The sequence below is a fragment of the Phalaenopsis equestris genome, unplaced genomic scaffold, assembly GCF_001263595.1.
Source record: "Phalaenopsis equestris unplaced genomic scaffold, ASM126359v1 Scaffold000434, whole genome shotgun sequence".
Taxonomy (NCBI): domain Eukaryota; kingdom Viridiplantae; phylum Streptophyta; class Magnoliopsida; order Asparagales; family Orchidaceae; genus Phalaenopsis; species Phalaenopsis equestris.
Window position 1 is genome coordinate 153,750 of NW_018164875.1, and position 16,886 is coordinate 170,635.

The 16,886-nt window shown below is 39.2% G+C and overlaps 1 protein-coding gene across 1 annotated transcript in view; it reads left to right on the forward strand.

The window, feature by feature from the left end:
• The window catches only part of LOC110027647 (ATP-dependent DNA helicase Q-like SIM), a 131,867-nt gene that overhangs the window by 114,547 nt on the left and 434 nt on the right, over positions 1-16,886 (forward strand). Inside the window, exon 18 of the mRNA XM_020729160.1 lies at positions 1,316-1,680. Coding sequence (XP_020584819.1) covers positions 1,316-1,651 — 336 coding nt within the window. The 3' untranslated portion in view covers positions 1,652-1,680. The remainder of the gene's footprint in view (positions 1-1,315; positions 1,681-16,886) is intronic.

The window sequence follows — 16,886 nt, forward strand, 5'->3', positions numbered from 1 at the left end:
GAGCGGTGTCTATGTTAAGAGGGTAGATTTCAACAAGTGTTTTCTCTCTTGAGATCAAGAGAGGAATGAGCGGGAATTGTTTAAGTTCCAGTGGTTTCGAGAGTGGATCCGAATGGTGTAATTTTGTACTATTCTTCTTTCAGAGTGGAATTTTTGGTGTGGTGTGACTATGATTTTTTCTCGTTCTTAGGTTTTTTCATGTTAAATCTTTTTTGTGCTTTTTCTATATTTAATTGTTGTGCGCTTATGTTTAGTTTATTGTTTTCTAGATTTAGTGTTTTTTTTTTTTTTGCGGTGTGGTTTTGGCTGTGAACAAATCAAATCTCGAGTTTCCATCCCAAAAAAATGGAGATTTGATTATAGTTTTGCTTATCATTATCATTAGCTTTATCCCGATTATTTATGTTTATTTTATGAATTCTTTTTTCTCATTCGTCCATGTTTAATGCTGCATGAAACATTAAATCTATTTTGTAGAAATATCAACTTCTATCCATTTTACTAGAGGTGTACCCATTTTCCTTCGAAATTCTTGGACGCTAGTTTTATTTATATTTTTTTATATGGCTAATTTTTCCGCTCTTTGTTGCATCTATCCAAGTCATTTGAGCTCTTATTTATTGCCTTGCCTTTAATAGTTAATAATTTTACAATTCCTTTACTTTATCATTCCTTAATTTATCATCTCTAGTTCTACTACACAACCATCTTCATTTTCATTGTTTATCATACTCAATTTAGCTATCAATGATTAATATTGTCCAACACTTAAATACCTATAATATAGCTTGATTGTGGTTATGACACTTAAGAAAAAACATGCACACTAACGATGTGATTCCATGTAATCATTGGCCACTGAGGTCCACCGGTAAAAAGAAAATTTTGGAAAGTTGGACTAAGGGTTTTTTTTGGATCAATTTTGTTTTTTTTTTACTTTTATTTTCTTTTTTTAAAATATATATGTTTATTGTGTTTTTTACATGTTTAATTTTTTATTTCTAAATAAACTATGTTATCGAAAATACTAAAAATAACTTTTTAAGTGTTTTGAGTTATTTTAAAAGCAATCAAGCATTTTTTTTGTTTCAAATCAAAAGATAAATAAAACAAAGTAAAATTAAAAAAATAAAAAACATAAAATAAAAGTGATCCCAAACGGCCTCTAAGTCTCTAGTAATCAACCATCATACACTTGTTTGGAGGTCTACTTTTGAACTTTTTTTGTTTATTATTTGATTATCTACTGACAATTAGGCAGTCATTGTGTTGCCATTTATGCAATCATCTCCACCATATAATTTTATTTTTTCAGGTTCGTGTCTCAATCAAATTTCCACAGCTGACCATGTTGGGGATGAAGTTTCTGAATTTCGATGCAGAAGGCAGTTTTTATGCTCATCCTTATGCAGACATGTTAGTATCATCTAAAAATGAAAAGCCATATTCTAGCTTCTCTGAGTGGGGGAAAGGTTGGGCTGATCCTGAAATTAGACGCCAGCGTCTTGAAGGAAGTAAATGCAAGGCAAGGAAAACTAGGACGAGGAAAAGGAAGAGTAGGACAATTAAAACAATGAAATCAAAGAGAAAACGCCGTGATCTAAGCACAGTAAGGGGAAGGTTGGCTGCAAAGTTATCTAATTTCAAATGACTGCAACTTTAATTCAGAAATTTTCCATGGTACGTGACAAATTTAATATAATGCAATGATTTTTTGTTTTTTTACGTAGTTAATCATAGGACTTTCTTCAGCAAATTTGGTTTCTGTAGTTCTGATTTGCGAATTAGAGTAACCTTTGAACTTTTGGTTTATAGATGGATGTGTTCGTCCATTGAATGTATTGCTAGAGACTCAAATCTTTTTTCTTCTTCTTTTTTTTTCCAGCTATTGGGTAATCATATATAGTTTATTTGTATTAAGTGACGTATGATTTCCATGGCTGGTAAGATAAATGGTATTTTAAATGTAAAACTCTTTTTTTATAATAATGGTATTTTAAATCATAAGTAGTTGGGTTTAATGTGTTTTATGGTTTTTACTCCCTTTCACAAGGACATGCTATACCCTACTTGGCTGCTTTTTTGTCCTAGTACCTTTTTCTGTTTAAATGTTTTCTTTACCATCTTATTGAACTTTTTGTATTGTTATCAAATCTAATGGATATTAGGGGTTTAATAGAAAGGAAATAGGTTCCAATCTGAAGAAAAAGGCATCATATTTCAATTTTTGAAGTAATTCATCATAATGCACACAATTTAGAACGCATATAATCACCAACACTTGATTCCGTAGGGAATCTTGATGCTCATAGATATTGGAACGCAATATAACTCTTGTTTTTTATGGGAAGCTACTTTTGAGCTTTCGTCCAAATATCAGTTTTTTTTTTCTTTCGCTGTTCATATTTTTAATTACATGAAGGAATTCAAATCTATTTTTTGGAACCATTATAATTCTTATTTGATCAAGCTCATATCTGGTGTGAATTGTCAATCTCGAAGTCTTTGAAGGATTGAGAAACCCAATCTGTCTTAGCTTAATTGAATTGGTGGCCTGAGGAAACCCTAGATAATTTTTTGAGGATCAAGTCAAGTTTTTAAATGCTCAAACCAGTTGAAATTGGCCACTATTTTGTGAGGTCTAGATTGGATTAGGCAGGCTTAATCTGCTCACCTCTTTGTGTGTGGCAAGTGTCATGCTTGATATAGGCTCTCATTGGCTTTGTAGATGCCACCAATTAGTGGGGATACTTAGATTATGGTTAACCACTTCAAATAACACCTTTGCCCCCCTTATTTTTTAAATTAACTTTATGAAAAGAAACCAAGCCCTGTAATAATCAATTAATTATAAAAAGGATTCATCCTAATACTATGCCAATAGGTTTTTCTAGCGATGAGTCGCCTCTCTTATTAATTCCATCTATAAATGTTTATTTTCATGATAATGCTGCTGGATATATTGTTCACCTTGCCATTACTTACATCTGTCTGGTTGGAGCTTACATGTACACTTTGACTAGTGTCACTAACATCATCATCACCACCATCATCCCCATCATTTTCTTAATCGCCTTAGTAGCATTGTGTTTATGTCACCCTGTGTGGTTTTTTTTCTCAAGGAATTAACTATAAATGTGCCCAAAATTCAAATGCCAACATGGGTGTAAATCTTACAATTTTTTTATTTATCAGAAATTATTTTGGTCAGGTACTAGGGGGTTATGAAATCTACCATCTGTAATGTGGTCCAGCTACAAACCTATTGGACATCGAGGGATGTGCAGACTAGCACTAAAGGTGGAGTGATAAAAAAAGCAAAGCATATACCGGTCCACATTCAGATAGCCTCCTGCAGCTAGAAGCGTTAGCAGAAACATGCCTGGAGGAGTTGGGAGATAGGTCAGGGGAATGATAAGGTAGATAAATGCGGGAAGAGGCTTGAGAAGAATAGCACATCTAGTACGGTTCTAGCAAAAAAATGTTTAAGATGTCATGGTTTTGAACACATTGCTTCCAATTGCCAATAAGTTGGGTTGTGTCCTTCATTGAGCAGGTCATCGCGGAGGAAGTGAGTGAGGAAGGGGCAGTTGAAGAACTAAGTGTTACGACTCAACCCAGGGTTTGGAATTAACCAAGGTTGGAACAAACGGTCGGACAATAAGAATTGAATTTTTTCATATTTATTTTCTCTAACTAGCATTAATCAAATGAAAGAGCCGCTAAATCATTTAAATTAAAGCAATATTTAAATTTACCTAATTACTAGTTATTCGTGTCTTTTATACACTTTTTTATCGCTCATCTTAATCAGTTAAATTAATCTGAAAAATTAGTTTAAAAAATAATAATAAGCCAAACAAATCAGTGAATACTCGTACTCTTAAACTACAACAATACAAAGGAAAAGAAAAATAATTTGTATGTTAGTTAATTTTTTTAAGAAATTAATAAAAATATTTGATGTTTTCAAAGAACTTTATTATAACAATAGCGTATCAATATCATTCTATTTCTGTACAACCGTCACAGGAACATTATCTAAAAATTGTCAGTTAAGGCACATCCATATTAATTTCTTTTTTCATATACGTGCACGAGTAGTTTAATGTTTCTCTATTAGTGTCATCAAGAGTTGACTCCATCATAGACAAATATGCATATGCAAGAATACTATAAAAATAATATTTTTTTAATAATAACTATTTCTTTTCATTTTAATAGCATTCAATATCTTTATACATGATTCAAATTAAGCAAAGCAGAGCACAAAGTTCATTTGTACAATATAAATAAAATTTATTAAAATTCAAAATCATGATTTTGTTGTAATTTCAATATAAATAATGATAATACTAATAAATGCATTTAGTCTAGAAGAATCAAAATATGGTCATAGTATAAGAATGTAAGTATTCATTTTGATGACGAGTAATTTGATATTTAATTTACGCTAATGTAGACTCTTCTAATAATTGAAAACCTAACATGGTATAAAATTTATTTAATTTAATATTTTAATAAACTATTATCTTTTCATTATTTAAATATTACATTCACTTTATGTAATCTTATTTTGGTTTTCTATTCTATATATATATATGAAAATGTTTATCCTCATCTGCTCTCCTAGGGTTTCGCCCGAAGGCGAAACCCTGGTTTGATTCCTTCGGTCGTCAATCTTTTCTCTGGTGCTCGACGACGAACTTCTCGCACTCGACGACGACGATGAAGGGCTTTGCGTTCGTCGTCTTCGCGCCATATGACGAAGGGCTTCGGCGTTGTTTCCCTTTTCGAGTTCTGGTTTCAAGCTCTGGTTTCATCTGTTGTCCCTGTCTGCAGTTCGCTCATGTTCGTAGAAGGGCACGCCTTCTGCTCGCTTCCTGCCCGATAGAAGGTTTCCTGTTTGCCTGTCTGCTCGCTTCCTGCCCGCCAGACTATTTCTCTCCTGTCTTCTCCTGTCTTGTGAGGGAGATGGCATCGACGCTCTGTTCCTATGCAAATGTTCTTGTCGGCCACTTTCCTGCTCGTGCCCCTCCTCCAGGTTCAGCGTCTGGTTTTGCTATCGGTAAGTCCTGCAATGTTCCAGAATCTTTCCATGAGACTCTTGAAGATGGAGGTGATCACACTTTTATTAAAAAACTTGAAAAAAAAGGGAAGTCTGCACTTATTCTCACAGAGGTTGAAACCGGTACTCTCGCGTCCTTTTGGTGTTTCTCTCTAGTGAGGAAATTCCTTTATGGTCACCCAAAACTGGAGATCATTAGGAAGGTGTTTGATACTATGAAACTATTGGGCTCTCTAAAAGCTATCAAGATTGACAATCGTTTTATGAAACTTCTGAAGTGGACTGTCGGTTTTGATCCAAAAACGGAGTCCCCTATCATTCCTGTTTGGATAAAGTTTCCGGGGTTAAAATTACATCTGTTCAACATGAAAATTCTCTACTCATTAGCAACTACTTACGGTAAGTCTCTCAAGGTGAATAGTCCTACGCTTGCTGTTACTAGACCCTTTGTGGCTTGTGTTTTAGTTGAGAGAGATATCACTCAACCAGCTCCGGATGGGATATGGATTGACACTATGCACAACGGGCATTGGCAAAAGGTTAAAATGGAACCACATCCTCCTTATTGCTCTCATTGTAGTATGTTTGGTCACAGTTCTATTATTTGCTATCGTTTGTATCCTCATCTAAGGCCGAATATCGCTAAAGAACGACCACCTACTATCCCTGTTGAGAAGATGCAACCCAATCTTCGTCCCAACACTGCAGTTCTTGAAGAAGAACAACATACTATAGCTACAGATCCAGTTGTGCTTATACAACCTATTGTTATTGAAGAAGACTAACATGTCAAGACACGAGAGTGCTCCTTTGATCCAATAACAGATCAGTCGGTACAACATGTGGTTGTTTCTATTGTCCAACAATCTACACATCTCCAGCACACTGTAGACCAAGATCAGGTGAGTCAATCTTCGGAAGAGGAATGACAGGTCTATTCCAGGAGGAAGAAGAAGAATGGAGGCCGACACCAGCTCGGGAACATATTGGATGATACATTTGTTACTACTGACAATTGCAATCATCTTACCAATTTGTTAGCTTGCTCCTTTCCTAGAACCAGAGGCAAAGGCAAAACCAAATTGGGTTGCTCTCTAACCATCTGATACTATGTATTTCTGCATTTTTAGGTTTTTTCTTTGTACTCTCTAGCCATCCGATACTATGTATTTCTGCATTTTTAGGTTTTTTTTCTGTCTCTATTGTGCTTTTCAGTATTTTTTAGTTGTGGAACCCCTTGTGGTTTTGTTGTGAGCAGAGTATCATGTTTGGGCCCTCCATCACATTGTATATGTATTTTTCTTTCTAGTTAATATATATATAATTAAAATTTGTTATCAATTTAATAAACATTTGAAGACTTACATCGGTAGAGCCATAGCCTAGTCGAAGGCCTCGACTGCTTGCAAATCCACACCAGAGTCGCCGACGTCCTTCCATCCGCTACTCCTTTGCACACGAACTCGTCGCCTCTTCCTCCTCAGCGCAACAAAGATGGCACCTCCTCCTCCTGCCTGTTGGACAACGTTTTCTCTACTCGTGTGCGACGCCGTCTCCTCTGCTTTGCTTGAGCCTCCCATGCAGGTGAATCACACCCTTCCTTTTCCCTTCTCTTTTCTTCTTCTTTTTGGACTTTCCTTGTATTCCCCCTATGCATCATTTTAGGACCCAGGTGACTTTTGAGTTCCCAACTGTTTGATTCCTCTCTCCTTTAATAGCTCGACTCCTCACTTCGTCTCCTTTCTATTCATTTCCTTGACCCCTCCCTCCCACTTCCTCAATTCTTTGTTTCCCCTTGCCCCGTGTAATAGAATTGTACACCATGCGAGGAGTATCAGCTCCAAGGAGATGAGGTTGAGATTCTAGTTGTGAGGAGGGTGTTGCGAACTGAACATTAGAAGGAGCTCGTTGCTGAGGCACATCTTTCGCACCAAGTGCACTTTGAGGGAGAAGGTGTGCGTCCTCATTATCGATGGATGGAACTGTGAGAATGTGGTCTCCGATGTTAGAGTGAAAAAGTTGGACTTGGCTATGCATAAGCGTTCCCGACCCTACTCTCTGACTTGATTTTAGAAGGTTAACGAGATAGTAGTGGATTAGTTGTGCCTGGTAGGAATTTTCATTAGAGACACTATCACGGCCTATGGGGAATACCATAACAGTTCGATCACAAACTCAGTATAATGGATTTAAGAACATTTTTTTGTTCACGAAAGAGGAGAAGCACATCGCGAAGCAGCCGTGATTCCACCTTTCTACTGGCAATACGACAACCCCTAGTGACGTCGGCCATAGTTATCCCGGAGGCAGAGCCACCAAAGGCGATCCAACTAATGCTAGCCGATTTTCAAGATGTGATGGCTGACAGTCTTCTAGGGGGTCTACCACCGCTCAGGGACATCTAGCATGCCATAGAGCCTTATCCCAGGATCGATGTTGCCAAACGGGCTTGCTTACAGATTGTGACTAGCTGAGTATGATGAATTAAAGTGGCACGTGCAGGTTCTCATTGCGAGGGTTTTTTGAAAGAGAAGTGGCATGTGCAGGTTCTCATTGCGAGGGTTTTTTGAAAGAGAGTATCAGTCTTTGCGCTTTTCTCGCCTTGATGGTGCCTAAAAAGGATGGCTCGTGACAGATGTGCATTGATAGTCGAGTTATCAACAAGATTATCATAAGTACCGATTCTCTATACCCCGCCTAGCCGATCTATTGGATTAATTGCATCGAGTCATTATCTTTTTCAAGATTGATATGTGTGGCGGATATCATCAAATCAAAATGAGGCCAGGGGATGAATGGAAGGCTGCCTTCAAGACCAGAGTGTGCCTTCAAAACCAGAGATGAAATGTACGAGTGACTGCCATGCTATTGTGACTATTCAATGTACCTAGCACCTTTATGAGACCGACGAATAAGGTGTTTTGGGCTTACACTAAGAAATTCGTGGTTGTTTACATTGATGATATCCTTATTTGAAGCAATTCAGAGGGTGAGTACTTGCAGCATTTGAGGTGGGTTTTTCAAGGTTCTGCGGTTGAAGAAGTTATATGCCCACCCGAAGATGTGTGACTTCATGACAGCTTGGGTTTACTTTTTTGGTTACATTGTGTCCAGTGTAGGCATTTATATGGACCCTACAAAGATTGAAGCAATCATGAGTTAGGCAACCCGATAGTCATTTACCGAGCTGAGGCGATTTTTGGGGCTGACATCCTTTATAGGAGGTTCGTCAAGAGCTTCAGCACCATTAAAGTGTCCCTGATAGAGCTTTTGAAAGGAGAGAAGTTCCAATGGATAGAGGCGGCTCGATCCAGCTTTGACACGCTGAAGGAGAAGGTGACGTATGCCCCAATGTTGGCTTTGTCAGATTTGAGAAAGTTTTTGAGGTGGAGTGTGATGATTTCTAATGTGCGAATTTGAGCAGTACTAAGTCGGGGAGGACATCCCATAGCCTTCTTCAGTGAGAAGTTGAATGCGTCCAAAATAAAATATTTGACGTACGACAAGAGTTTTACATCGTTGTGAAACCTCTTACTCACTAGACTCACTATCTGCTGACGAGTGAGTTCACTTTAGTCATGGATCACAAGCCTATGAGGTTCTTGAACAGTTTCTTTCGAAGAACTCAAACCTAGGGCTGATGGACCTTTCAGGATCCTCAAGAAGTTCGAATGACAACGCCTTACAAGACTGAATTACTCGAGCATCGCACATTTTAGCCGCCCCGCCTTCAATGTAGCAAAGTCGATGTGATACCACAAAGAAATAGAAGCTTCGATGGGGCTCGGAGATTGACGTGGGTGTAAAGGAGCTTCGGGAACCGTCTCATGATTCCTTCGTTTGGACTGAACCGTTCCAAACCTCGGAGGGCTGACCGGCTCTTCAACGTGGGTTTGGTGCCTCCTTTCCATTGAGGGGTCCAATCCTAGTTATCTAGAGTTTGTTTATGTGATTCTTGTGTTTTAGGCTTTCAACTTTTCTTTATGTTTTCTATCAGGGCAACCATCAGCGTCCATGTTTTTCCTTCTAGGACCATATCCGACAATGGGTGGTGCTCCGGCTATATCTTGTCTGAGATGGTGATTATTCTCGGTCTTCCCACTGCTCCGCAACCTCCCTTCTGCTGTCACCATCACCATATTTACTGCAGTCACCTCTCTGCTTTTTTTTGCAAATGCCTACCACCAAGTCCCTTCCCTTCTTTGTCGCCGCCTTGCCGCTGGTCTTCCCCCTTCCTAGCTGCAGCCCAACTGCCAACCACCTTTCCCGCTTGCAGCAGCTCTGCTGCCAGCTTTTTCCACTCCGCCGCAGCTCCTCTTTTCAGCCCCCATGTGCCTTCCCGCACCCCTGACCATTCCCCCATTTGCTACCCTTCGACCAACCATCCCACCCTACCATTATTTTTCCTTAGTCATGCATCACCACACGTGACCTACACCTTTGTTGTGTTGGCGTTATTTCCTAATTTTGAATGTATTGGTTGTAATCTCTATTTGATTTCAATAATAAAATTTACATTTTCTGTTGGTGTTTTGATTAACTCCAGCATCATGTCATAATTTTCTCCACTTTCGTGATTTTAAAACACTCTAAAATTTAAATTTTCAACCACCCAAGCTCAATGATGAGTTCATTTATTTTATATAAATATCTTTTAAATTTAAGGTCATTGTCATATTAATATTTTTCATGCATCAGATTACCTACGTAAGTCTTCCTGACTGGTCTCAAATATGATAATGCCTAACTCGGTTAAACGCCCTTCCCCCAAACTCTATTTTGTGTGCTAAACAGAATATTTGTTGACCAGTTCATTGAGAACATAAGAAACATCGTGGACTCTTCTACCATTCTGGTATCGACCAAAATGATATAGAGCCTCTCAAATACCAACTTTTGTTAATTATTGTGCGAGGGTAGATACTTCCTGGGAGTTACCCCTAAACATTTCTCTAACTTTTCCTCCTTTAGAGGCTTCAGCCTTAACCATTCTACTTGGCGTTTATGATGGAGAGCATGCGCACCTGCAACAACACGATTCTATATGTATAGAATTTGTTTATTGCTGACAAAGACAGTGACCACCATTGACAAACGTTCTTAGCTATAGGAGGATAAATCTAGTGAGAGTTTAAGGAAATGTTAAGAAACTACAGGTTTTGTAACTTTCTTCACTGGCTTGGACGCCAGTAAAGTTTGCAATTAGCTTAAGGAGGAGATTTGAAGGCTAATTTTGTAAACTACTCTTCTTGATCCAATTTAAACCTGGAAGCAAACTCTACGATTGAACAAGTACTCGGCTGCCTAGTGTTTAAGAAACTGAAACATCATTGGTGACCTCTTATCATGCCAGTCCTCTTGACCCGTCTTGGCAACTTTTGAACCACGCAAATTTGTTACTTTTATAACCCAAGATTAGGAAGTCCTTTCAAGTGGAATGGCTAGAGTTTGAGAAGAAAGCATCAATTCGTTGAGTCTCTTATCAATAAAGTTTGAGAAGTTAACATTTTGTAATTCAATCACCCATCAACTTTGAGCTTAAATTCGCATGCTCTTCTATCCTTAGACCAACAGCTTTGCAATGAAATAAGGTAAAGAATCCTAAGGGACTGGATTTGAGCACTCATCCTGCCCTAAAAAATTAAAAAAGCCATCTCCAGCACTAAAAAAATTGAAAATTTTTCCTTAAACAGTTCACCTTTTGGCAATCACACAGGCCATCCAAAAGTTCCTTCGTAGTATATACAATGGAAGCTTATATTAGAATTCAGTGAAGTGAAATTTGTTGGGCTCAGTTAAACAATGAAAGCTGGCAATGAGGTTGTTGCATTTTATTTAAAATGTCAAAAGTACAAGACCTAGTTTCTTTGCCACATGATCTCCTTGAAGTAACTAGGGGTTGTCCAAAGGGAAGATATAGAAAAAGAAAAAAAGGAAATTTATGACCCTTGTTTTCTTTCTTTTTTTTTTTTTTTCTTTGGGAGAAAACGTGTTTTTCTCACTTGTCAAGATAACCATGTACCTGTGAACAAGGCTCCTGCCATTGACGTCATTCTTATTCTCACTTCTAGCTAAGTTGAACTTGAAGCATCTATCTCCTGCTTCCTCGTTAGAAATTCTTTTTTCAGAAGCATACCAGATAGCAATCTTTCATTAAATATTCTTTCGTGTATCGACCTTGCTTGTTTCTCTAACTCAGCTTAGAAGGCCTTTGCTCCGCCTGAATGCACACAATCTCATGTCATCGTGCAAAGATCTTGGATAAATAATTATTTTTCTCTTTAGGACAACTCGCTTAGTCGTAACTTGTAACTAAGTAAATCTGACTCTGAACAGCTCAGGCTTGATGTCATAAATCATTTGAGTTGCGCTTGATTAGCTAGAGTCATGCTTGAGCCAATGTCAATGTAACTCGTCAGCTCATAAGCTAGCTCTTTTAAAAAATATTTTAGGATAACATGTAAAGTATATTAGAATTCAATATTTTTTGGCATAAAGTTGTTAAAATATCAAAAAAAATATTTCGGTTTTTATTTCAAATAATTTCTTATTGTTTCTCTTTAATTTCCTATTATTTTTATTATTTCATTATAATAAGTGTGTGAATAACAATGATCTTCTCTCTTCATAATAAATTATGAACAGACACAAACTCGTAAAATTAAGTTATTGCTTGAGCTCAAATTCTATTGATTAATTGAAGTTAAGTAAAGAATGGTTTGAGCTCGGCTCGTCTCTTTTACACCCCTGAACTCACCAATGATGTTAACAAGTTAGTAACCCCTTAAGATTGCATTTTTATTTTCTTGCAGTTCTCTCCTCATAACCATATTTTTGAAAATTAGATTGGAGCGGTAGTTAAAATTGTCAGATCTTGAACTGTTTTGCTCCAATGAAAAATTAGATAATACCGAAATTAATAGGAAAAATAATGGAAATACAAAAATAAACTTTCATTAATATTAAAATAGGGTTACAACATGACTTGAACGGAAATAACAACACAAATATAAAATGACACAAAAAAACACTCCCAACAGTATCTTAATGGGTGGTGGAGGTCGGCTAGAGGGATGCAGATGATTTGGAGGGATGACGGCTATAGCGAAGGGAAGGTGCGGAACTATAGGGACAACAAATGTGAAGGGTTATAGGTGGTCGGCAGCGGTAGTGTGGTGGTTGGGAGATGCTTGAAAAGAGTTAGGAAGGCAAGACAGCAGTAATAACCTACAGGAAGGGAAAATGGTTGGGTGTCGGGGTGACAGGGGGAAGGTTCGGCGGCTAAGGAGTGGGGAGAAGAAGGGAGGATACAGTCACCACATCGAAGAGGATACGACCGAAGCACCATCTCCTCCTCGGATACAGCCACAAAGGGGAAAGAAACTCCACACAGGAGATCAGAAGACAAGTTCACTAAAACTGCCTCATACACACATAGGCGACACCTATTTATAGTCTCCTACTTCTACACAAAAGGAAAAAGAGTGGGAAGGTAAGAAGAATTTTGAAAAAAGACCTTTTCAGAAGAAGGAAAGTGTGGAAGGTGCATGAAGTAGCCCTAGATAACGAGGTTTTGTGATCTGCTTCTTGTTCCCACATGCGAGATCGCGATCCCACCCCCGCTGTCCTACGTTCCCGTCCCGCTGTCCCACGAAGCTTCGCGGGCCTTCTGTGCCGCAGAAATGAAACACCCACATTGGGCAGTTTCAACACCTGCAATAGGGCGCTGCCTAGCGCCTACGTTAGTCTTCTGGAGTTGGGGGAGCTTTGACTTCATAGGTCAAAGCTTCCGCTTAGTCATCAGCCACCCTGGATCCCATTGTCAACGGCATTGTCGCCCAAGGTATTTGGGAGTCTTCCCCAGCTTGCGACTAAATGTCAATATCGATCTGTCCTCTTGAGGTTGTGGACCGCGCTTACACTGTTGAATCTTCCCAAAGTAACCCGTGATCGGTTCAAACGAGCATGTAATGAGAATAATCTGACTCTTCTTGCGCGGAAGTGGTGTTGCTGGTACGGCGTCGACTTGACATAACCTCAGTCGTATCTGTCATGTGTTCGAGTTAGGTGTCTCAATCCTCTTGTCTGATGTCATTACTATAATTGGTTCCACTGATATTGTTCTGTTGATTTGGGATCCCAGGACCTCGAACTCCGTCGAAGGAAGCAAGATGATGCGCTTCCCATCCTTTGTGAAAGAATACATGTTTCTATATCCGTCATGTTGGGTCCTCAGGTCAAATTGTCACTGTCTTTCCAACAAAAAGTGGCAGACATCCATGGGAACTACGTCACACCACACATGCTCATACAGCTGGCTTCTAATTGAAAACTCTATTAAGCATCTCTGATCGATGTTAACTCTATTCTCTTTTTCCAGCCTTTTTCCAGCCACGTCAGTGCATATGGCTCGGAATTTATCTAAGTTGTGAGTCTCAATTTCTCTACCATTTGTGTTGATGTCACATTCTTATTGCTTTTGTCATCGATGATGAGATTGTGTACCTTTTTGTTCATTGTGCAGCGGATGCAGAATATGTTGTGGTGAAGTCACTGCTAATCCCTCGTCCTTAATTTTTAGGATTCGTCGAATCACGAACGCTTCTCCTTCATTTGGTTGGAGTTGGTACACCTCAAATTGTTCTTCGTCTTTCTCTTCATCTCTAATCTCTTCCACAACGCCCTGATCAATTAGTGAGATTACTTTGCTCGTGGGGCAGTTGGAGGCTATGTGGTCGTAACTATAGCATTCGAAACATTTCCTGACCAGTACAATGTTGGAGAAGCTACTGTTTTCCTGTTTCTTCCCGCTTTGATCTAAAGTGTCATTCTATTGTCCGGATTTGTCTGTGTCTCCCGAGGTACCCCTGTTGATCGTGTTATTTGTAGGTGACATCCTGCATGAAGGTTACTACCTGAAAGATGATTGTGGTTTGCTCTGTTTCTGTTGTCTTTTCAACTTCAAGGCTAATGTCTAAATATCTTTTAGCGTGTACCACATTGCTGATGGCGGGTTTCACATTTTTTGTACAAGTTGTCGAATTGAATTGTGAACTCGTCAACTGAAAGATCATCTACTGCAAGTTTTGGAGTTTTAGAAACATATCCTTGTGATAGTGGGTTGGAGGTACTTTTATGCATTACCTTCTTCATCTTCTGTCAATTATTGATCTTTTCATTGTCTTCTCTCTTCCTCTGTCACTACACATTTTCCCACCATAGGAAAGCACTCTTCTTCCGCTTAATAACGGCTAGCTTGACCCGTTTGTCTTCTAGTACATCTTTATATTCAAAAATTTGTTCAACTGATTGTATCCAATTGATAAACTTATCGAGATCCATACCTCCTTCAAATACTGGGAGGTCAATCTTGATGCCAAAGTTTCGCTGACCTTTAAAAGGACCCTTCCCTCGACCTCCTTTGATATTAGATACCAAAACTGCATGGTCGATTTTCCTCGTCATTGTGATCTTCCCTGTGGAACGGATTCGTCTCCTCGTCCATGTCCTCTCTTTGACTCTCTTGGTCACGTACGAAGGTAACCTCTTCTTGGTTTCCTTCATCTAGCTCTGCTAGTCTCCGTTGTAGATGATTGATTTTTCATTGAATCTCTTTCCGGGTCGATTTCAGTATACCTCTTCACGGTTGCATGGCTAGGGTTGGGAATTGGAAGGAAAAAATTGATGGAGGTGAATTGGTTAGGGACGGATGCCGGGAAACCCTAGGATATGACTAAGGTTGAGTTAGCTCTGATACCAAATGATACCGGAACTGTTAGAAAAAATAATGAAAATACAAAAGAAAAGTTTCATTAATATTAAAATAGGATTACAACATGACTTGAATAGAAATAGCAAAACAAAACATAAAAAGATACAAACAAGCACTCCTAAATGTATGTCAATGGGTGGTGGAGGTCGGTTAGAGGGATAGGGATGATTGGGAGGGATGACGGCTACCACGGGAGGCAGGTGGTAGCGAAGGGAAGGTGTGGAACTGAGGGACGGCAAATGAGAAGGGTTGTAGGTGGTCAACAGCAGTAGTGTGATGGTTGGGAGAAGCTTGAAAGGAGTTAGGGAGGCGAGACAGCAGTAATAACCTGCAGGAAGGGGAAATGGTTGGTTGTCGAGGTGACGGAGGAGAGTTCGGCGGCTGAGCAGTGAAGAGCACAAGATTTTTGGAAGGTAAGAAGAGATGATATAATCAGCACCTCGGAGAGGATACAGCCACAGTACCACTACCTCCTCGGATACAGCCCACAAGGGGGAAAGAAACTCCACACAACAAATCAGTAGACAACTCCACTAGAACTGCCTCATTGACCCGCAAGGGACAGCTATTTATGTCCTCCTACGTCCACACAAAAGGAAGAGGAATGGGAAGGTACGAAGAATCTAGAAGAAAGACCTTTCCAGGAGAAGGCAAGTGTGGAAGTTGCATGAAGTAGCCCTAGATCGCGACGCGATTCCACCCCCGCTGTTCCGCGATCCCATCCCGCTATCCCGTGAAGCTTCGAGGCTCTTCTGTCCCGTTGAAACGAAGCGCTGCATCGAGCGCTACCTTGCCCCTGCACCATTATATTTCTGGATTCATAAAGAACTTGTAGAACTCTTTAGTGCAATGCTTGTTGAGGATTTGGTAGAGAGTTTTTACTCTAATTAGGAGATTCAAGTTCAAAACACACACTAATTTTTAATCACTAATATCTAACCTTGTTGTCATTAAGGCTCAACTTCCCAAAAAAAAAAAATAATAATAAACAAATTTTGAAGTGTGTGATCCTTAATTTGATGGCAGTTGAACGAATTTGACTAAAAATTTTAATGGAGTGCTGACACTGGAATGTAAATTTCTTTATTTATTTCATATATATATAAAGCAGAACTTAAACATACCTCTTTATTGCACCCACTGCCGTATGTTTGGACACTCACTTTCTCAATGTTATCAGTTGCATCAAAATCTAAAACCTCCAAGTAAAAATACTACTGGATCTGCCCCACTTCATACATGTCCCTCTTCCGCTCCCGAGTGCATTCTACAGACTTTTGAAACACCGTTTGACACGATGTCACCTCTCCCTCCCACTACCGGAGACTACTGTTTTTGTTCTTCCGACTGATATATTGGCAGATGGTTCACTTGGGCATCCTACAGTCTCTATCACCGTTGAAAACAATACTGCAAGATCCTTACCTCCAAAGGATATTCTTCGGTCCGATAATCAGGATAGTATCGTAGTTCCACAACCTCAGGAAGCATCAGGTGCTGAGGAGACAGATTTACCATCTCTTCAGAATGAGAACGTTGTTACTGTTAATCAGGAGCTAGGGGCTCATCCTCTTCTACATGTCCGACATTCTGTTGATCACACTGATCAAATAAGTCAGTCTTCAGATGAGGAATGACAGGTATACACATCTAGGAAGAAAAAGAAGAATGGAGGCACACCCCAGCTTGGGAACTTAATGGATGATACTTTAGTAACTTCGGGTAATGCCACGACACTCAGCAATTTGTTAGTTGGCTCTGTTCCTAGAACTAGAGGCAGGACCAAGTTGGCTCGTCCCTAGCAACTGGTTTTCTGCGAGTTATTTGTTCCTAGAACTAGAGGCAGGACCAAGCTGGCTCGTCCCTAGCAACTGGTTTTCTGCGAGTTATGAATTTTAGAGTTTTATGTATGTTTTATCTTTTTTAGAATGTTGGTGTTTGTGTATCGTATGGGCAGGGCGTCTTTATTGGGTCCTCTCATACAACATTTATGTACCTTTTCAATTTCAATAAAATTAGCCCTCGGGCTTTTCAAAAAAAAAATGT